The sequence below is a fragment of the Schistocerca nitens genome, chromosome 10 (assembly GCF_023898315.1).
Source record: "Schistocerca nitens isolate TAMUIC-IGC-003100 chromosome 10, iqSchNite1.1, whole genome shotgun sequence".
NCBI classification, from domain to species: Eukaryota; Metazoa; Arthropoda; class Insecta; order Orthoptera; family Acrididae; genus Schistocerca; species Schistocerca nitens.
In genome coordinates this window covers 68,797,819-68,821,970 of record NC_064623.1, presented here as the reverse complement: position 1 = coordinate 68,821,970, position 24,152 = coordinate 68,797,819, and the positions used below count along the sequence as shown (strand labels likewise).

Here is a 24,152-nt window from a genome sequence, read left to right as displayed (position 1 = left end):
TGGACATTCTATCAGCTGTTTTAATTTGACCCAGAAGGTTTGAGACACCCTGTAGACAGTCGTTTCTCCCTTGTTCCATTTGAGAGTGGAACAGAAAAAGAAATGAGTGGTAGTGGTACAAGGTACCCTCTGCCATATACCATATGGTGGCTTGTGCATTATGTATAGCAAAGCAAATATCCACACTGGTAAAGGCTTTTACTCTCAAAAGTCAATGCTGCTCCAGACATATCAGCTCCAAGCAGACCCTGTCACTGTACAACTTGACAACTTGACAACATCCAACATACCCGATCGGATTTACAGAACATGAAGTGTCAACGAATGAATGAACGCATTTGCTGTGAACGTTTCAACAAATGCCTCTCTAATACAAGCCAAGAACTTTTGAAGTCTTAATTCAAACAACGGTAATCTCCTTTGGTAAACACCTGTTGCATTCTACACTGATTGTTTTTTGTTAGTTGAACCAAAAATTTGATGCTGTATCACAATTCAAAGGACAATTAAAAAAATATCCCTCATTAAACACTCACAGCATGAGTTAATTTGTCATATACCATTTGTCAATACAAGCTTTAACACCTATCATTACTGACACTGCAGTTTATTTGAAACATCTATAAATGAACACTGTGCGTAAGTAAAAGGTAGCAAGTTATACTACATGAAATCCCAGATTCTTCAGTTATAAGTTTATACCTGACACCGTACATCTAAAATTTGCACGAGTAAACCAATACATTCCCTGAAATTCTATTATTTTATCAACTGCATGCAATTATTTGATGTTAAATAAGTAATAGTTATTATTACTGTTATTATTATATTTTTATTTATTTCACTTGTTGCCCATACAAGGACCATAGTAAACTTACAAACATTATGACATACGTTCTCATTTTTTGGGATTCTGTTTATCAATTCACTGTGCATCCATTGTAACATTTGCCTGCCAGTCTTTTATCAGTTGTCTGATACTGGTCTCAAATGTAACTGCAGCTCAGCCAGAGTCCTACAGTCAGAAGTTAAATAACCATCCACTACGAGTATTCCATATTCCACACCTGACATATTACAACTTGTGATCCTCGCTTCTGTTAAAACAGCACAACTTTGCATTCTACATGGAGATCCATGGGCAGGTATGAGTGAGCTGGCACCCTCATCACCTCCCTTGGTGAGGTGACGTGCTCTACATTGTCATCTCACCCGTTTGCATATCCGGGCAGACGTATTTTTAAGGAGAGGGGTTCATCAAAAAATTCTTCACACCGGATGATCACGCAGCACTAAGTCTTCCTCGTGAAGTCCGAACTCCAGAACGAGACGGAGCTATCAGCTCCCGCAGCGACAATCACGCTCTCCGAATTCAATGACTCCAGGGGCCCCTCTGAGAAGGTGACGTCCTGCACAGAAGATATGCCGTCACCGTGTGGCAAGATGGCAAGTGGGCGGCCGGTGGACCACGAGTACACACGCACTGTCCCGTCACAGCAGCCGACGGCCGCAATTCTGCTTTTCGTGGTTGCAAATTCCACTCGCTGTATGACGACACTCAGAGCTCCTCTATTTGTCATTTTCATTGGGTGCTTCATCTGTCAACAGTAACAAAATTAATTTGATTTTAAATTTGAACATTTTAGGTTAGGCTTTACCATGACAGTTACTGAAATGTAAGCCACACAGGAGGGGAGAGGGGAACTAGCTAATCTTAACAAACAAATTTTACTTTCCAGACTGAATGATAAAAGCCAATAGAAACACATACTTTACACACCTATCCTCAACAGCGACATAGTATATACTGCAGAAGAAAAGCATTACTCTGGAACAGACTGAAACATGACATTTTGCTGCTGCTGCTGCTGCTGATTATGTGTTTAAGGAGGTTTCACATCTAACAAGGAGAGATCCCCAGTCACAGGTCCCTGTTTTATAAACCACCTATATGGTGATGTAGGTATTAAAGAAGTAATATTTTACAGACTGGTTGTGTGGTGTAATAGGTAGCGTAAGGCCTTCATTTACAACACGTAGTGTGTTCAAATTGTGTCAGGTACTTTAAAATTCTTTTGTTTTACAATTGTATCAAAATTACTTTGAATATTATTTTTATTCAATTAATTCATTTAAACTTAATTGATGCTTCTATCCCTTTCTTACATCATTTTAATCATCATATCAACTTCTTCATTCGCTCTCATTTTGTTTCCTTTCAGTCTTTCTCAGCTTGAAATCTTCATTCATGTGAATTTAATTAATTTTATATATATATTTTAATTGAATTTCTTTCGTTTTATCATCCTATTTTGTCGCCCATCTTATTGCGTTCATTATTTCTATTATTCATTTTGCCTGAATTTCATTTTACTTATTTTCCTTCTTTCATTAAATCTTCATCTGTCTTATTCTGTTCATAGTGCAATAGGAATTTAAGCTATGTTTTAAATGTTTGTATGATGATCCCACCAAAAAAATTGCACATCTTGTAGCAAAAAACACATTTTTGACACCACTGCACAGACAATATAGACAGATTATTTCATCTTTGATGTTTTAACTGATATATCGGCATTTTCAAATATTTAAATATCATAATAGATAAATATAATTAAATTCAGCTTCGCAAAAATTCTGAGTGGAAAAAGAATTATACGGAAAAGAGAGAGAACAAATGAAAAATATCTTATGTTTAAAATGATGTAACAAAGGAACAAAAATAAAAAAAATTACATTTAAACCAATTAACTGAATAAAATATGTTCAAAGACATTTTTATCAAAATTTAAAAACAAAAAAAATCAAAATATGTCGCGAGATATGAACCCACAACCTTCTACAAATGAACGCCTTGCCTTACCCATTACATCATGCAACCAATCTGCAAGATACTACTTTTTTAAAGCTACTGAGCATCATGTAAAAATTCTGCAAATCTCTTTACCTTTTTTATACACTGCCAGTAAAAAATGCAACACCATAAGGACAAGGCCATTTTATTGAAAATGGTGTGGCAGATAGTTCACCATTGTAGGATTGTGTAATAAATTCAGGCCAAATAAATTATGTCAGCAAAGAGTGTCTGAACAGTTGCATCAATACACAGTTCCAATGGTCCTCTGTGACTAGTGCAGCACGTGCCCAAATTTCTTCTCCAGATTACGATCAGTCGGCCACTTACTCTCAAACAATGTGTCAGTCTTAACGCATGTCTGTACTACAAGGACATCCTGACTCTGGCGTACAGATGTGGGAACATTCCACAGACCACTGCTGCAAGCATTGACAATCCTGCAAGCATTGACAGTCCACCAATACATGCTGCCAACATCTGGAGTAATCTGTTGACGCATCCGTCAAACTTCCAGTAGGCCCACAATGTGACTTCATTCAAATGCAGAAGCTATTTAGCAGGATTATCTACTCTGTGGTGGGACATACTTGTACCCTAGAATGAATGCTGCAATCACCTCTAAACTCAGCACAATTACTATCTCCGGGGGGGGGGGGGGGGGGGGGGATAAAAAAAGGCCAACAACCCTCCTGAGCACCATCTGGTAGCTGATGATGATGATAGCGAATGAATCAGTAACACTGCTACCTTCAGGATGCACATATTATATTCTGGTGCCACTGCACACAGTTCTTCAGGGCGTTGCCTTCTTCCCACCCCATCCATATATTTCATTTCACTGACTTACTACATCTAGTTTCAACCTTCGGAATTCCTTTTTCGATTTTTTCGTATATTTCCTGCAGCAATTTCATTGTAGTCCCTTGGGTTTCCGGTGCATTTCGTTTCTAAGTGAGTTGTATTGCCACATTCCTTTCTGATTCAGAATAATTTTATATTTTTTTCTTTAGTCATCTATAAATGAGCAAACAAGCCTACAACAAATTTTATTATAATTTCTATGGTGATTAAATATTACAAAAAGATGCCATTTTTATGTACGTTATACCATGCTTTATGTTCAAATACTTGTTTGGTATTTTATTATTTGTTTGAGGTACTCCTCGGGCAAAATGCTGTGGTCAGAGTCTCTCAGCAGATGTCCCTACATCACAGTTGGTGTTGCATGAAGCCACAAATTCTGTACATAGTGTCAGGGAGGACATCTGAGTACTATACTGCACAAGTCGCAAATGATGATTCAGGATAAAAATATCAATAAAAAATTATAATGAAAACTCTTGCAAAGCCTTTAGTTTTTCAGAATAAGCCTAGTATTCTCTCAAGACACGTTTGTGCTTACATCAGTAATAAAAGTCCATTGTGAGTCACAATAATTATTTGAAAGAGAATAATATAAGAATATTAATTAATCACGATCCAAAAAGAGAACTAAACCAAGAATTTGTTGCACCACCCTTTCACTGTTATTATTTGCATTGCAAACTTGGTAATACAGTTTTAAGTAGAATACATTTCATCTCACAGTACTCGCTGCTCCTCAAGACTGAGGTATTATGAAAACTTTTAGGGCAATGTAAATGTTCTGTACCTCGAAGTGTTTCAGTGTCTTTCCATCTGTCGTGAATGTGCCCAGTGCGTCTGTCATTCCAGTGTACACACCACGTTTCATATTGATGTCAAAGTCTACAGCCACTGGTATAGAGTTACCCTCACATTCTTCATGTCTGTCCATTGGTTTCAAGCTGTGGCAGGGGTCACTAGGCTGTCGGATATCCCAAAGATGCATCACATTAGCTTCGTGCAAACTCACCACCTAGAAAAAGTGAAAGGAGGACAGTAAGCTGAAATTCAGAATTTGTGCATGCACACTATAAATCTACTGTTTTGAACAAGCCACCTTTTGTTCTCTGCTGAATGAATAAATTTATGATAGCTGATGCACAGTTGCAGAACATTTGTAACACATTTTTCACAGAATTTAGAGTCTTTAATTACAACAAAACTTTAATAATAGTACTAGTTAACATTAAAGACCAATTTAAGATACACTCTAAAAGATAATCTGCTTCACAGAACTGCAACCTGAACTCTACTGGAGCACCAGTACAATGTAACCTGTCAGGACAGTGGAGCCCTGTGTGTGTGTTCTGTACTAGCTAGCTCTGGAAACATTGCTAAGCTTCTGAACAACATTTTCCTTCAGTATCATTCATTGACTGCTCAAAATAGCGACTGTATCGTGAACTGTTACAGTAAATATTTGTAAGTTAAGAAAAGACAAATTTGAAGGGTAGGTCAAAATTAGCAACCTGTTCTCTTTGTGGGTCAGCAGCATTGAATGTCTAAGTGTATGTATGGTACTGACAAAGCTCAGAAAATATCACACACAATTTCACCCATAATACTATGGCAATGGCTGGCAACAGTGGACAGTGATATACAAAAATTTATTATGCATCGGATGGATGAAGACTTGTATGATGTTGTAATAAATATCTTTTTGTACAGTTAAACCGAGAAATTATTTTTGTAGTCCAACTGTGATGAGACATCGTAAATTGCCTGGAGGAAAATTCACAGGTACAGAAGAAGGGATCAGTGACTAAGGATTTATAGTGTCAGTGGTTACTGGAAATGAAAATAAGAGGTCAGGAAATCCTTCTGATTAGCAGATGTCATGGAAAGTGATTTCTTTATACCTGCGTGGTTAGCAGGAGATGAGAGAAATCATCTCTGGGTGGTTAACTACGGGAGTGAGTCAAAGAAGTGCTGCGAAACACAAATTGGCAGTCACGTGATGGCAGGTAACCACTACCCCAGGACATACATAGTTTCGAGACCCAGTGTAAGAGAAATCTAGGACTACATTACAGTCTACATACTCTGCAAGCCATGATATGGTGCACGGTGCCACTACTTGCATTCCATTTCCTGTTCCACTCACAAATGGAATCAGGGAAATACGACTGTCTATATGCCTCCATACGAGACCTCATTTTTCTCACCTTATCTTGGTGTTCCTTACATGAAATGTACATTAGTGGCAGTAGAGCCATTCTGCAGTCAGCCTCAAATGCTGTTTTTCTAAATTTTAGAAATAATACCTCAAAAGAAAAGGATGTTGTCTTCCCTCCAGAGATTCCCATTTGAGTGCACAAAGCATCTCCATAATACTCATGTGCTGACCGAACCTTCCAGCAACAAATCTAGTGGTGCACCTCTGAATTGCTTCGATGTCTTCCTCCAATCTGAGTTGGCGAGGATCCCAAACACTTGAGCAGTACTCAAGAATAGGTTGCACTAGTGTCCGATACACAGTTTTTCCTAAAACTCTCCCAACAAACAGAAGTTGACTTTCTGCCTTCCCCACTACCAACATTACAAGCTCATTCCATTTCATATCACTTTGTAACATTACACCTGATATTTAATTGACGTGATTGTGTCAAGCAGCACAGTACTAATGTTGTATTCAAACATTACAGGATTGTTTTTGCTATTCATTTGCACTAACTCATATTTTTTTTTACATTTAGAGCAAGCTGCCATTCATCACACCAAGTAGAAAATTTATTCTAAGTCATCTTGTATTCTCCACAGTCACTCATTGATTACACCTTTCTATATACAACAGTATCATCAGCACTGTTGCTCACCCTTCTGTCACTAATTTATGTATACAGAGAAAAGAGGAATCCTATCACACTTCTTGACGATACCTTTGTCTCTGACAAACAGTCACCATCAAGGACAACATACTGGATTCTATCATTTCTCAAGTATTCAAGCTGCTCACATATCTGGGAACCTATTGCATATGCCCATACCTTCATTAACAGTGGTCTACCTAGGCAAATGCCCTCTGGATATTGTGTGAGACACAGGCAAGCTGAGTTTCACATGAGAATTTCTACATCCTCATTGATTTGTGGACAGAAGCTTTTTGTTGCCCTTCATCCAGAGTTCTCAGTATGTCATGTGAGAAAAGGGCAAGCCTAGTTTCACACAAGTGATGCTTTCTAAAACTGTGCTGATTCATGGACACAAGTTTCTCAGTGTTAAGAAAGTTTATTATACTGGGACTATGTTCAAGTAGTCTGCAGCAAACGGATTTTATGGATACTTGTCTGCAATTTTGCGGGTCCATTCTTTTACCCTTCTCATACTCAGGACTGTCCTGCTCTTTTTTCCACTCACTTGCAACATTGCACTGGGCAAGAGATTTGCAATAAATGCAAGCAAAGTAAGGGGTCAATGTCCTGAATTACTCTGTAAAACCGAACTGGGATTCCATATGGACCTGGTGACTTACTTGTTTTCAACTCTTTCAATTGCTTCTCTACACCAGGGAGTCTCTCTCAATTTGAGTGTCTGTCCAACTGTCAAACAATGGTGTGTTTGTACTACCCTCCTGTGTGAATGATTTCTTAAATGCAAACCCTAAAACTTCAGTTTTCCTTTTTCTGCCTTCTATTGCCACTCCAGACTGATGGAAGAGTGACTGGATAGAAGCTTCAACCCGCTTAGCAATTTTACATAGGACCCAAATATTCTCGCATTCTTGGCAAGATCTCTCACTAAGATATAACAATGGACGCTGTTGAATGCTTCAGGCACTGATCTTCTTACAGACACATGAATTTTCACTAACTTTTGCCGGTCAACAATTGCACATTCTTTCTTGAACAAACAGTACATCTAACCTTACTTCCTCAGCATTTTCTGAATATTATTATTAAACCATGGAGAGCCTTTCCCATCCTCAATCCATTCACTCAGCACATACTTATCCATGGCACAATTTACACCGTTTAAACTTTGCCCATGAACCCTCTACCTCCATAATACTGTACCTAAATGTCCAGTCAATGTCTAATTGGAATACTAACAACTGCTTATACATTATTTCAAGCATACATACTCTTCTAAATTACAGATGCGTATCACTAACGTCTATTTGCATTAAGATTTTGGAATATATACTGGGTTTGAACATTAGGAGTTAACCTGAAGAAAATTATTTATTGACAAACAGCCAGCGTGCATTCAGAAAATATTGTTCTTGTGAAACACAACTAGCTCTTTATTCTCATGAATTAATGAGTGCTGTTGACAGGGGGCATCAAACTGATTCCATATTTTAGATTTCCAGAAGACTTTTGACACTGTACCTCACAAGCACCTTCCAATCTAATTGGTGCCTATGGACTATCATCTCAGATGTGGAACTGGATTCATGATCTCCTGGCAGAAAGGTCACAGTTCGTAGTAACTGATGGAAGGTCATAGAGCAAAAGAGAAGTAATGCCTGGCATTCCCCAAGGAAGTGTTACAGGCCCCTTGCAGTTCCTGATCTGTATAAATGATTTGAGAGCCAATCTGAGTAGCACTCTTAGACTGTTTGCAGATGATGCTATCATTTATCATATTATAAAGTCATAAGATGATCAAAACCAAATGCAAAATGATTTAGACAGGATACCTGTTTGGTGAGGAAAGTGGCAATTGACTGGGAAAGTGTGAAGTCATCCACATGAGTACCAAAAGGAATTCACTAAATTTCGTGTACACAATAAAGAACACAAATCTAAAGGCTGTCAATTCAACTTAGGGATTACAATTACGAACAACTTCAGTTGCTATGATGACATAGATAATATTGTGGACAAAGCTAACCAAAGACTATGATTTACTGGCAGAACACAGAAAATACAACACGCCTACTATTCAGATTGCCTACACTACACTTTCACATCATCTTCCGGAGTATTACCATACGGTGTGCAATCTGCATCAGACAGGATTGATGGACGACATCAAAAAAGTTCAAAGAAGGGTAGCTCGTTTTGTATTACCATGAAATTGAGGAGAGAGCAACAAGAATGTGATACATGAATTAGAGTGGTAATCATTGAAACAAAGGCATTTTTCATAGTGGGAGAATCTTCTAATGAAATTTCAATTAACCACTTTCTCTGCAGTGTGTGAAAATATTTTGTTGACACCCACCTACATGGAGAGCAATGATCATCATAATAACATAAGACAAATCAGAGCTCAAACAGAAAGATTTAAGTGTTGTTTTTCCCTGCATGCGGTTTGAGAGTGGAACGGTAGAGAAATAAATTGAAGGTGGTTCGATGAACCCTCTGCCAGCCACTTAATAGTGAATTGCAGAGTCTTTATGTAGATGTACATGTACATGTACATGTAGATTGCATATGAGCTACGAACCAACTGTGCGAGACAGGTTTTGGAAAATGTGTTCAAAAGCAATTGACAAGACCCTCTATCTGTACTACCTGAAATTAACCCAAAGGCGTTCCAGTCTATACTCAGTAAATTGAAGTTGCTCACAAATAATATTGTATGATCTGTGTATTACCGCAAGCTGGCACAGACTTTCTTTAAATGACTCTGCAACTGTTATGGTGGAATCAGATGACCAGTAAAGACATCCGATAATTAACTTTAGTCTACATAGGACTGCTATTCGCAAATAGATAACTTCACAGTCAGACTCAATTTCGACCACGATAGACACAATATTTTTGTCGACTGCCATGAACACTCCTCTCCTAGGGGATTTACTCTGTCTTTTCGATACACATTCCAAGCCTCACTAAATATTTCAGGTTTCAGCCAACTATTGGTTCCAAGAATAATTTGAGTGGGCCAGTTTTCCTGGAGGGCAGTACATTCTGGAACCTTGTTACGAATACTCTGGCAATTTACCATTAAAATTTTGACAGTGGAAGTGCCTTTATATGTGGTCTTATTTTACTCTCTGTGTATTGATTGGCAAATGTTTATCAGAAGTCATCAAACTACCGTCTAGCCTAAACAATCTCCATGTGTACATAAGTACTTTGCTACCCAAGAAGCTGCTTCCTTTGCATGATACAAACCCGTCCAGGTGTGGTAGAACAGGACAGGCAGCAAACTTTGGCAGAACTAACATCAGACTTCAATGCTGGGCAGAATACAAATGTTTGTGAACACACACTGCACCCAGCACTCCTAGGGAAACATTCACATAATCCCTAATTTCTTCCATCTTATCTAAAGAACATCATCTTCCCTCCAGGGATTCCCATTTGAGTTCCTGAAGCATCTCTGTAATACTTGCATCTTGTTCGAACCTACCAGTAACAAATCTAGCAGCTCGCCTCTGAATCAAGGTGAGTCCTAAATTCTCCAACCTATAACACAGGTCCAGAAATCAGCAGCTAAGATGGTCACATAATCAAAGGAATCATTTGGCTGACACCTTCCACTTAGTTCCAAAACCAAACAGCCTTGATCAATTCTGGGAATGATGTTGCGAAATCTGAGCTCTGCTTGCACCCCGCAAGCGAGGCCAGCAGCCTTCACCATTTCTGCCAGTCACCTGTACAAACTGAAGGTGGCCACAGAACCCAAGAGACAGGTGTCACTGGTGCTGAAGTGAGACACAACTTGCAGATGACTGTAACCCCTACACTGTCAATAGGCAGAGGTAGGGTCTCCTCAACCTCTTGGCTGAGGCCCCACAGACATGCTGAGCACACATTGAACTTCTTTCCAGCCCTGGACACATCTAAGATTAGAGTTACCAGTAACTAGCAAACCTCTTCTTCCATGTGCCAGCTATGACCCTGCTGAGGGAGCCACAACCTGTCCACTTATAGGGTGATCGGGAGAGGCTAGAGGGCCAGCTTCCACTTTGACACACCACCTCGAGTGACAACTGCACTTTTTTTCATAGAATCCTCTTTATAGGATGTCAAACAATGGAAGATCCAGGATGGATTGTAACAATATTACGAGAAGGAAAGTTGCTACTCACCATACAACAGAGATGCTGGGTTGCAAATAGGCACAACAAAAAGACTCACAATTAAGGCTTTCGGCCATGCGCCTTCATCAATACACGACTCTGTGTGTGTGTGTGTGTGTGTGTGTGTGTGTGTGTGTATTGAGCCTATTTGCGACTCAGCACATCTTTATAGGATGTGTCAGCTGTAAAATGTGAGATGATCAGAGGGTTAGAAAAATATATGCACAATAGAGTATGCGGTGACTGTTTCCAATGTGTCTCTGATTTTTTCTGTGTCACAAACGCGGAGGACACCACAAAGGGAGAATCGAGGACAGATGACAGCCTAGGGATGCGACAGAAAAGCGAGGCTCCTAGCAGCCACTGAAGCGATGGTAAATCCTCACTGTCAATCACACTAGGGGAAATACTTATTAAAATATTCTGAGCATTATGCTGACATATTTTAGTAAGCATGTCACTTCCACGTATGAAAATGTACATTTTACACACGGGGAAATGTTCAGAGGAATGATGCTGCAAGTTCACCAAATTAAATCTCTACAGAGCAGGAACAATTGATGAACATTTCTTTCCTCTGGCTGTATTAGATGAATGTACTCCCTTTGTCATGAAAGTTCCAGGACTGGTTTTCTCTTATTTCTGAGTTTGCAATACTAAAAAGGAACAAATGTTATTTGCATGTTGCCTGGTATGTGTGCAACCACAAAATGATCTTGGCCATATTTCCACACAAGCTCACTAGGTGGCAAGGCTGTGCTTAGCAATACTCTGCCTGGGTTCCTGGCACGTTAGTTACAGTGACAGTGGATGCAGATTGTGTCAAAGAATGAACATTCAAGTTCTGCATAGGCTCAGGAAAAGTCCTAGCATAACGTGGACATGATTAAGCAAGCATATGCAGGCAATGCACTTTCAGGATGTCGTATTTTTGAGAGGCACAAAAAGTTTTGTGAAGGCAGAGATTCAGTCCAAGACGGTCCCAGAGATGGCCGCCCATCTACAATAAATACTATTGCGAATGTGAAGCACGGAAGGCAGTTATTGTGAGAAGGTCATTGTGTAAAAGCACGTGCGATATCAGAAGAGCTTAATTTGAATCGTGATGCCCTTGTGATGTGTGTCTTAAGTTTTTACATGAAGATTTAGGAAAACGGAAACTTAATGCAAAGCTCATCCCTCACACATTAACAGATGAGCAGAAAGAGGAAAGATGAGGAAGTGCACCTAAACTATTGTTCAGAGCAAGATGTGATCCCACACTTCTGTCAAAGATTATTGCTGTAAGACATCAAAGTGCTGAATGGCGGAGTCCTGGATCACCAGCCTCAAAGTCAAATGACAAACTTCCAAAACAAAGACAATGTTGATCGCTTTCTTTGGTAGTAAAGGATTGGTTCGCCATGAGCACATTCCTCCAGGTCAAACAGTGAACCGAACTCTTTACGTCGAAGTCTTGAAACATTTGTGACAAGCAGTTCGACATTGCTACCCTGATTTTTGGCATTCTAGGGACTGGTTCTTACTGCACGACAATTCAAGACCCCACACTGCTTCACCTGTTACCAAATATCTGGACAGAAATTCTGCTATATTCGCCCAACATCTCGCCTCGCGATTTTTTCTTGTTTCCGCGAGTGAAAAGGCAACTGAAAGGAAAGCTTCATCGAAATATCGTAAACATCCAGTGGACTGTGACACATGAGCTTAGGATCATTTCTTGGTATAATTGCAATTTTGTATTTTTTAAAAAAACCTCTCCTAGAATTTTTCTGAGGTACTATCGAAGGAGAATATTGTCAACATCTTTAAAGTAATTTGATATAGTTGAAACAAGCATGATAAAATATATCTGTAATTGGAATGTGTAGCAGTAGGAGAGTTGAGCTGATTATTTCATTTACAGGACAAAGATCATGTATGTAGAGATCATGTAGGTAGGACTTATATAAACTACTCCAGAGATCACACACACACACACACACACACACACACACACACTGCAATGTATTCAGAAATTATTTAAAATAATACCATGAAAGGAAAGATATTACCTGCAAAAGTCTGATCTGGGTTAGTGTTAGATGTGGGCTTTGTTAAGTTCCCAAGTTATGAATAGGTAAATCCAAAAGACATGAAATAATTTTTTGATTTATTTCCTTGTAAATGGTTTTTGTTTTTTTTGACAATCTCCCATTAAACGAGAGAAAATGGTGGTAAATGATTTTCACATGCTGAATCATAGCATCCAAATTTATGTTTTGGAGGAAAGCATCACAGTTTTATATGAGGATGCTTTGTGAGCGCCCCCCCCCCCCCCCCCCCCCTTCCTGCCTTGCATTCCTCCTTTGACTTTGGCCATCCTGGTTTTGTTTTCCTACATTACTTCAGGCAAATGCTGGGATGGCCTCTACTACCTCTACTATAAGGCAGTGGCGGACTACCTGTTCTATTCTTGTCGAACTAGACCAGTAACTATGTAAATGGCTATGAAGGAATTTTTTTTTTTTGTTCGTAATTTATGGTATTATAACATGTTCAATATCCTTGTACAAGTTATCCATGTGTAAATAAAACTGCTGATCCTTACTACCACCAAGTTGGTTGACGACAAAATCAGTAACAACAAACATAAAATGTATGATTTCAGTTTCACAAAAAATGCATTTTTTAGTTTTGTGTAAATTCACAGGTAATTAGCTTCAGTGTGGAAGATTTTGAGGCATTCTAGACTGCAGAGTGGTACATTGCAGCCTGGACACCACCAGCTGGTTTCCTGCCTTTACCACAACAATTCCTCCCCCCCTCCGAGCAAACTTTACACACTCTAGTTGGCCGCTCCTTCTTCTCAGTGGCTGGAATTTTTTCTACAAAGTGTCGTCCTAGAAGTCTGTTGCTGTGCGTTTCACTAGGGACATTGTCTAGTGCCAAAGTGGTAGCTTGTGAAACAGTCCTTCACCAATTTGTAGTAGAAAAGTGGAAAAACGGCAGCTCCTTCTTTGAGCAGGAGTCCTGGTTCCCCAGTACAAGACATTTTTTGCAGCCATTGTAAGTATGTGAAAGAACAGTTTCTTCCACCACTTCATCTGTTTCCTCCTAAATGCATAGTAAGAAATCATTTGCATATAGCAGGTCAGCAACTGAAAGCAGTTAATTCCATAAATTATCTAGGAGTAGGTATTAGGAGTGATTTAAAATGGAATGACCATATAAAATTAATTGTCGGTAAAGCAGATGCCAGACTGAGATTCATTGGAAGAATCCGAAGGAAATGCAGTCTGAGAACAAAGGAAGTAGGTTACAGTACACTTGTTCGAACACTGCTTGAATACTGCTCACCGGTGTGGGATCCGTACCAGATAGGGTTGATAGAAGAGATAGAGAAGATCCAACGGAGAGCAGCGCGCTTCGTTAAAGGATCATTTAGTAATCGCGAAAGCGTTACAGAGATGATAGGTAAACTCCAGTGGAAGACTCTGCAAGAGAGATGCTCAGTAGCTCGGTACGGGCTTTTGTTGAAGTTTCGAGGACATACCTTCACCGAGGAGTCAAGCAGTATATTGCTCCCTCCTATGCATATCTCGCAAAGAGACCATGAGGATAAAATCAGAGAGATTAGAGCCCACACAGAGGCATACCGACAATCTTTCTTTCAACGAACAATATGAGACTGGAATGGAAGGGAGAACCGATAGAGGTACTCAAGGTACCCTCCGCCACACACCGTCAGGTGGCTTGCGGAGTATGGATGTGGATGTGGATGTAGATGTAGATGTAGACCCCTGTTTTGTAAATATTAATGTCAAGAATGGCATCTGGTTTTGATTTTACTTTGCTACCTTCCTTTGTATGAACAGACGTGTCAAAGCTGGTCATTTTGTGCATAGTGGACAGGCATAGCACATCTCTTGTGTCTTTCCACTTCAAACAAGGCAGATGATTCCTCCTCATTGACACAAACTCATAGATTTTCAGTTTTTTGGAAACAATTTCGTTTGGTAGTTCTTTCCAGTTAGTCATGCATGTACCTACTGCTTTCATTTTTTGTTTCCACAAAAAATTGAATACTGCTGGTGAACTATAAAATCTGTCCATGTAAACAGTGTGGCATTTTCCCAGGTAATCTGCTAGCAACCTCTCAACTAATGGTATTATGGAGTTGTCTTGTGTTCCTTTACCAGCATACACCTCCAATCTAAGAACATAACTAGTTTTGGAATCACACACAATAAACACCTTGATTCCACACTTGTCAGGTTCATTTTTTATGTGAACCCAAAATACCACTCTTCCACAAAAACCACACATGCCTTCGTCAATAGTGAGGTTTTCTGATGGGTAAAATGATTTTTGTGATTCTAATAAGAAAAGACCACGATTGGCTTGATTTTATGCATGGGGTCATGCTGAGGTTGACTTTTCGGAACGTAAGTTGCGTTGTCATTAAAACGCAGGTTTCATAATATTGCCTTGAATCTGTTTCTGGCCATAACAAAATCAGGGAAAGGGGTTGAAATAAAAATGTTGGTAGACCAGTAATCTGTCAGTTTTGGTTTTTTCACACGATGTGTGTATAAATATACCAAAAAAAGCACATTTCATGCAGCTTTACTCCCACTCATGAATTACAAAAACTGTGAGGCTTTACCCTGGAAGCTGCTTTGAATTTGTCATAGACAGACTCTGCATATCTGTTTGTTTCGGATTTTGTGTGTTTCATTATGGAATCAAGGAAAAAGATCGAAAACACATTGAGAGGAGTGAAATTCTCATGAACAGCTGCCATTACTCCACTTTTCTCTACAAATTGTGGCACAGCAGGCTGATCATCAGAAAATTTCCAGCCTAATTCAGCATCAGTGGGTTTTTTCCATGGTTTTTTTCCATGAAATTCGTTGCCTCTTTGTAGGAGGTACAGACAGCTGTGTTGCAGCCAACGCCTGTGTTGCAGAGGATGTACTTTGTTCAGTAAACAACAGCTGCACAGATGCAGGCTCATCAGATTCCCCTGCAAGATAGACGAGATGAACAGGAATAATTTTCTGCTAACTGAAGCAATTCAAGCAATATAGGTCGTAATAATAATACTGAAGAAAAACTGCACTAGACAGCTGCTTACCTGTATCTGAATCCTCTTCTTCTCTTCACAGTCAGACATTTCCCACTCAGAACCAAAATTATCCAATTCTTCTTCTAAGGCTTCTAAAATTTCTTTCCCACTCAGAAAACGTGACATATTTGAGAGAAAAATTAACAAGAAATGGCAAACAGTAACAAGAATATTTGAAACTCACAGCTACACCAATGCACAATGGTGCAGGGTGTCATAGAAGCTGCTGTGTGTGTCTTGCCGTTTCTTTTGATGTACTTCTAAAACCAGAACACAGAGGGGAGCAGCAGTCAAGGCTCATACAGGCAGGTGTTCCCAGCAGCACTACCACAGTAGCCGACCTGCTTCCGGATGGCTAATAGGCTGTGAGTGGTGTACAACAGCTGCTGGACCTATACTCGGGTGCGGTCGTTTCGAAGCAGTTCTGTGCCCGACCTATGCTAGGGCTCGGTCGCCGAAGTGTTACGGGATACATTTCATTTCCGTAAGGGCTCTCGTCCACAATTATAACTGTGTCATGTGCATTTACACATATATTACTAGCTTAGCACCTGCTGCTTTGCTCACGTATACTGTATGGTCTTCACAGTTCACGAAAGTTTCCCTTTCTCTGGCTAAAACCCAGTCCCACACCCAATTACTTAAATGCGGCTTGAACCATGGAATCCCCCAACGGCCTAACCATAAAAATTTCCTTTCTCTGGATAACACCCTTCCTTTCACAATAACCTTCACCTTTTCAGATTCCACCAGTCCCCTGCCCTCACAAACCTGGAACTGCAAAAACACATCTCCATGGCAAATGCATCCCAGAACCACCTCTGCTCCCTTTGCAAGATACTGCTACAGTACAACCTCTGCTACATACATCACACCTCTGAAATTGAGTCCCTTGCCCTCCAGCATCTGGAGGAGCATTCCAGACAATCGCCGTAAGTTATCCCACCTGCTAACATCCTACTGCCACCTTTGCGCACCACTGTCCAACCCTTACACCACACACAGTGACCTTCCCGGTCCATCTCTCACAGCACCTAAAACCCTGCCTAGCTGACCTTTTCAGCTTGTCACATTCCCAAAACTCCCTACCAACACTCCTCCAAACACACAGCCGAAACATTTCCTTAACACTGTTGTTAACCTTTTCACCAAAACTCTCAGCCTCACAAAAATTTCAGTCCTATCCAAAGGCCTCATCTTTAGCCCTATACCCAAATTTAACCACACTGGACTTGTCAAAGACCTACTCTCCTTCGCCTGATTCCTGCAATGGAAACACTTTTTTGCCACCAATCCCTCCTACCGAACCCAATCTAATCCCAACACTGAAACTTGTCTTTTCCAGTTCATACCACCAGCCAACCATGACCCTCCCATGTAGCTACCTGCTGGTCACCTTCCAGGAATTCCTTATTTCCAGCTTGGCCTCACCATCCTTCCCCAGGTCCCTCCCTCAGAACACCAACCTTTCAGAAGAAGAAGAAGAAAGAATAGCAATAAAAAACTGCAAAACAAATCTTGACCTAACCTTCCAACCTGCAGACACAGGTGCCATCACTGTTATGAACTGCAGTGACTACCTGGCAGAAGGTCTCTGCCAATTATCTGACTCCCATCCCAAAAGTCCAACACAACCTCAGATCCATGCTCAAAGCCTTTGACCCTTCCCAGAACCTCTCCCCTGAATCCATTTCCCTCCTCACACCTATGGCACTCTGCATATCCACCTTCTACATACTCCCAATAATCCATAAACCCAACAATCCTTGATGCCCCATTGTGGCTTGTTATTGTGCTCACACTTTTGAAAGGATTTTGGCCCTCATTGAATAACACCCCAAAACAATTGCCCGTAACCTAGTGTCCCACATCAAAGATACTAATCAGTTCCTTCACTGATTCCACCCCTTTACGTCCTCGATCCCTACTCGTCTGTGTTGACGTCACCTTCCTAAATGCCAACACTCCTCATGTTCGTGGTCTTACTGCTATTGAACACCAATTTTCCCAACAGCCTTCAGACATGAAAAGCACTACCTCATTCCTCATACACCTTACTAACTTTATCCTAACTCACAACTACTACCCCTCTGAATGGAAGGTATGCAAACAAATCCATGGCATTGCCATGGACACCCACATTGCATCCTCCTATGCCAACCTGTTTATGGGACAGCTAGAGGATACCTTCCTAGCCTCCCAAAATGCCAAACCCCTAGTCTGGTTCAGGTTCATTCAACACCTTCTCTTCCATTCACTCCATCTGATCCTCCTTAATGCAGCATACCACCTTCCTTGACATTGATCTCCTCCTCTCTGATGGCTCCATCCACACCTCTGTCCACATTAAACCCACCAACCACCAAAAGCACCTGTATTTCAACAGCTGTCATCACCTTCACACCAAAAATTGCTCCCATGCAGCCTGACCATCAGGAGATAGAATATCTAGAGTGACAAGAATTTCCTTGGCCAGTACGCTGAGGGGTCTCAAAGTGCTTCACAGGCACGCACTACTCCCCAGACCTAGTCCGCAAACAGATCTCCCATGGATTTCCACTCCCACCCCAAATCATCCCACCACCCTCAAAAACTAGCCACAAAAGAGTACCCCTTAGTCACCAAATATCAACGTGGACTGAACAGCTGAACCACATCATACGTCACAGCTTTGATTACGTATCATCATAGCCTGAAACGAGGGACATCCTAGCCGAGATCCTTACCATCCCTGCTACAGTTGTGTTACATCATGCACCCAACCCCCACCACATCCTAGTCCATCCCTATGTCACTCCCAATTCCAACAATCCCAGCCCCTTCCTTGCCACAGGGGTGGGTGGGTGGAGGGTGGGTGGGTGGAGGGAGGGTGTGAGGGGGGAGGAGGTAGGGAGTTGGGAAGGACGGGGTAGGGAGGGACGGGAGAGGGGGAGGGAGGGAGGGGGAGGGAGGGAGGGAGGGAGGTAGAGAGGGAGGGGTTAGCCCCTCCACACACATACGCACAGAGAAATTATAACATTTCACCTTAACAAATGTCATAAAATAATAATACAGAGTGCAAACCTTATTAGGTCCCGCCGCTGAGAAGCACGTCACAATCCCAGCTGCAGTCCTTTCAGTTTCTGGGAGTTTCAGCTGACACACCTCTGTAAACTTCCCTTCACTTACACTATACACGGCTAGCTCTGATCGGCCAGCTGGACAACCTACAGCACGTGACACACCGTCAACCTACAGAAAATATGGCACACATTACATATGTGAGATAATGATGCATAAGTCAGCTTCTTGAAAGCTACAAAACGGAAAAGCGTGTAAAAGTACTAGAATGAGGAAGTGGTTTATTTCACATGGAATGGAAGTAACGAGGTCTTGTAAATACAACATAACGATATACTACAGGGTGAAAACAACGACTAAGATATACTTTTGGGAACATGATTAAAATATTCGTAAACAGGGATAATGTTTCTTCTGAGGTAGTTGTAGTTAAGATATTTAATTGGCTCTTTAAAAAAAATATTAAGAGGGAAGTTACCAATCATATGAAAGAACTACAGTAATGTAATAAATGTTGTTGTTCTCTTCAGTCCAAAGACTGGTTTGATGCAGCTCTCCACACTGCTCCATCCTGGGGAAGCTTCTTCATCTTTGAATAATTACTGCAACCTACATCCCTTTGAACCTCTTACTGCATTCGTCTACTGGTCTCCCTCTGCGGCTTTTACCCCCACCCATCCCCCTTACTTCCCTCCAATACTAAATTTGTGGTGTCTCTATGTCTTTGAGAGTGCCCTACCAACTGCTCCCTTCTTGTAGTCAGATTGTACCACAAATTTCTCTTCTCTCCAATTCTCTTCAGTATCTCCTCATTAGTTATGTGATCTACCCATCTAACCTTCAACATTCTTCTGCAGCACCCCATCTCAGAAACTTGTATTCTCTTCTTGTCTGAACTGTTTATCATCCACATTTCACTTCCATAGATGGTTACCCAAATACTTTCAGGAAAGACTTCCTAACATGTAAATGTATATCCTATGTTAACAAATTTTTCTTCTTCAGAAACACTTTTCTTATCATTGTCAGTCTACATTTTATATCCTCTCTACTTCGGCTATCATCAGCCATTTTTCTGCCCAAATAGCAAAACTAATCTTCTACTTTAAGTGTATCATTTCACAATTTAATTCAGCTACATTCCATTACCTTTGTTTCTTATATCCTTCTTCAAAGCCACTGCCCACAGCACTGAACTGTTGTTTCAAGTCCTTGGCAAACAAAGTTTTTATTTCTTTTTTCTTTGGTTTCCTTTCTGCTTGCTTAGTACACAGATAGAATACATCGGGGATTGGCTACAATCCCATCTCACTCCCTTCTCGACCACTGCTTCCCTTTTGTGTCCTCTCAACTCATAGCTGTCACATGTTTTCTGTACTAATTGTTTATAACCTTTTTCTCCCTGTATTTTTTACCCCTGCTACATTCAGAATTTCAAAGAATTTATTCCAGCCAACACTGTCAAAACCTTCCTCCACATCCACAAACACTATAAATGTAGATTTGTCTTTTCTTAAACTATATTCTAAAGTAACAATATGAGAGAAGGAAATTTGCTACTCACCATATAGTGGAGATGCTGAGCCGCGATAGGCACAATAAAAAGATGCACACAATCATAGCTTTCGGCCATGAAGGCCTTTGTCAGCAGTAGACACACACACACACACACTCACATAAGCGCAACTTGCACACACATCTGCAGTCTCAGAGAGCTGAAACTATACTTCAGCTCTCTGAGACTGCAGATGTGTGTGCAAGTTTAGTGCATGTGCGCGTCTTAATGGCCGAAAGCTATGATTGTGTGCATCTTTTTTTGTGCCTATTGCGGCTCAGCATCTCCGCTCTATGTTGAGCAGCGACTTTCCTTCTATCATATTGTCACATTCCATCCTGGATTTTCCATTGTTTGGTATTCTAAAGTAAGTCATAGGGTCAGTACTGCCTTGCAGTGTTCCTACATTTCTCCAGAATACAAACTGACCTTTCCCTAGGATGGCTCCTACAAGTTTTTCCATTCTTTTATAAACAATTTTTTTAGTGTTTTGCAACAATGATTACTAAACTGATAGTTCAGTAATATTCACACCTGTCAGCACCTGGTTTCTTTGGAACTGGAATTACCTTATTCTTCAAGTCTCATGATATTCTGCCTGGCTCATACATCTTGCATCCAGCTGGAATAGTTTTGTCAAGTCTGGCTCTCCCAAGGATATCATTAGTTCTAACAGAGTGTCATCTACTTCAGTGGCCTTGTTTCAACTTAGGTCTTTCAGTGTTCTGTCAAATTCTTCTCACAGTATTTTATCTCCTATCTCATCTTCATCCACATCATCTTCCCTTCTATAATATTGCCTTCAAGTACATTTCCCTGGTATAGCTTCTCTATATGCTGCTGTACATAGTAAATATGGATTTAGAACATCTGAAAAAGAGAGTCACTGCACAACACTAAAGACTCCATTCAAACAGTGCCTGAACGACATGTGGAATGTCTCGTCTGAAATGAAATCTCTCTTCTTGATGCAACATTGAATCAACCAGTGTACTGTCATTTATACACCAAAAACTACTCTTCCCCAATTATAATGGAGGTTCAGCTCACTTTGTCACTTCTCAATAATAAGAAGGTTTAACTGTTTGTTTCAGCCCTTCTCACTTCGATCCACTAACTAATGAGGGTGTGGTTCATTACCGAAGCTTTGGGTAATTACTTCAGTGTGATCTTATCTCTACTTTGCATAGAGTGTGAGACGTAGCATACTTAAACCTTCCCTTCACGCATCTGTGGTAGCAAAAGGAAAAAAAGAGGGATATTTTACACCATCTTCTCCATTTAGTTAAACTGTTCCTTTTATGTATAGAAGAAGTAGGAAGAAAGTTTTTCTCCATCATCAGCAATTATATAGTTAACAGCAATCAGTGTCTTGCACCTTAAGATACGAGATGTGGTACCACTCACACTGGTAACTACATAAATTACTTTATACTTGTTTAAATTAATAGAGGGAAACATTCCACGTGGGAAAAATATATCTAAAAACAAAGATGATGTGACTTACCAAACGAAAGCGCTGGCACGTCGATACACACACAAACAAACACAAACATACACACAAAGTTCAAGCTTTCGCAACAAACTGTTGCCTCATCAGGAAAGAGGGAAGGACAGGGAAAGACGAAAGGATGTGGGTTTTAAGGGAGAGGGTAAGGAGTCATTCCAATCCCGGGAGCAGAAAGACTTACCTTAGGGGGGAAAAAGGACGGGTATACACTCGCGCGCACACACACACACACACACATATCCATCCACACATATACAGACACAAGCAGACAGTTCTTTAAATATGTCTGCTTGTGTCTGTATATGTGTGGATGGATATGTGTGTGTGTGTGTATGGAGTGTATACCCGTCCTTTTTCCCCCTAAGGTAAGTCTTTCCGCTCCCGGGATTGGAATGACTCCTTACCCTCTCCCTTAAAACCCACATCCTTTCGTCTTTCCCTGTCCTTCCCTCTTTCTTTATACTTGTTTATATATATTATGAGAAAAAGAGCCACTGCTCCCCTCCTATACAACTGAGCTGCTGTTTTTATGTGACAGCTCAAACACAACATTAATATACCAGCTGTCTGTATACTGGCAAAGTCAACATTAGTTTACTGCAATAATACAGTTCTGCAGTATTTTCTCCCCCCCTCCCCCCCCCCCCAAGTCAAAATACTCTTAAGAATTGTAGAGTGACTAATGAAATAATATCTTATGTTCTTTGAAACTTTTAGTGTTATCATTGTGTATACTGCATTTGGATGCCACTTCACTGTAGCGTCAACACACAGAATGACAAATTCCACCACAATTTTGCAAACTGCAATTAAAAACTCACAGAAACAGTTTTGTGAGATGTTGACGTAGCAATAAAGGCCCTTACTTAACACCCGGAGTCCTGATGATGGACTGTGACTTTGAAATGTACACTGGCCAAGTAAAAATACTGCTGAAAATATGGTGTACAGAGTTGGTCCTCAATCAGGAGAGTTACTGAACTAAGGACTTTTGTGATCTATTGTACAGTTAATTTGCAAAGATTCTAAGTGCAAATGTGGCTGAACTCAGTTGTTTTAGTAGTTCTAAAATAGGCTTTTACCAGTTTAAATTTTCACCAATATTGAAACCTAAGAATTTTGAAGTTTCCACCCTATTGATTATTTCTGCACCATGAGTTAAAATTATCATTGGTGTAGTACCTCTAGATGAGTAGAGCTAAATATGTTGTGTCTTTTTACAATACTATGAAAGTTGAAAACAGACACCCCCCCCCCCCCAAACACACACACACACACACACACACACACACACACACAAAACTGCAGCCTCTGGCAGCAGAAGCAACACTTTCCTTTTCAAAATATTGTTACATTCCATCCTGGATTTTCCACTGTGTCTTTTTAAAATTGAGGGTGGCACCATTTGCAGAAAAACAGTCAATGATACTGTTAAGACCACTGTTTACCATTTCTTCTGTTTCTATGTGTATGCATGGATTGATTACAATACTATAGTCCAATTAAAATTACTTGATAGTTAATGTCTGTCACTTGCTGCCACAACTGCTGACAAAAACATAGCAGGTCACTTCACAAATGCTGTTAATGTATAGTGCAGAGCAATGTTGGAAGCAACCACTGTGAGGTATTATGGAAATGGAAGATGCTCTGTCGACAGCCGATTTTAAGTGACTAATGACTGAACTGCAGCAGACAATGGGTTCTGCAGCTCTGAATTTAAACTCATATCCTTACCTAACCACAACCTCATGATGTGCAATGTATCTGAGAAAACAGCGAGTCACAATTTGTGACTGAACTATGAGGGTTGAATGAAAAGTAATGCATCCACCTTCATTAATTAATTTTAACAAATCAAACACAGAAATAATCCTTAGAATTTAATTACCAATATTCACTTTTCCACATAATCACCAGCCAATTGGGTACATTTCGGCCAATGATGAACAAGTTTTCTGAAGCTGCCACAGAAGAAATCAACACACTGTTTTCGCAACCACAGTCTCACACTTCTCTCAATGTCTTCATCAGAAGCATAATGATGCCCCTGCAGATCATCTTTCATTATCAGGAACAGATGGAAATCAGACGGTTTTAAATCTGGACCATATGGACGACGCCGTACTGTGTTAAGATTCAGTCTCTGAACTTTTGCTGTGGCGGCACATGAAGTGC

General features: G+C 40.4%; 1 protein-coding gene across 1 annotated transcript in view; it reads right to left on the bottom strand.

Annotated features, from left to right (window-relative positions):
• Nucleotides 1-823: 823 nt before the first annotated feature.
• The window catches only part of LOC126210472 (guanine nucleotide-binding protein subunit beta-like protein 1), a 67,743-nt gene continuing 44,414 nt past the window's right edge, over nt 824-24,152 (bottom strand). The window contains exons 2-4 of the mRNA XM_049939707.1: nt 18,913-19,080; nt 4,509-4,733; nt 824-1,598 (exon numbers count right to left, since the gene is read on the bottom strand). Of these exons, the coding sequence (XP_049795664.1) occupies nt 1,293-1,598; nt 4,509-4,733; nt 18,913-19,080 (699 nt within the window). The 3' untranslated portion in view covers nt 824-1,292. The remainder of the gene's footprint in view (nt 1,599-4,508; nt 4,734-18,912; nt 19,081-24,152) is intronic.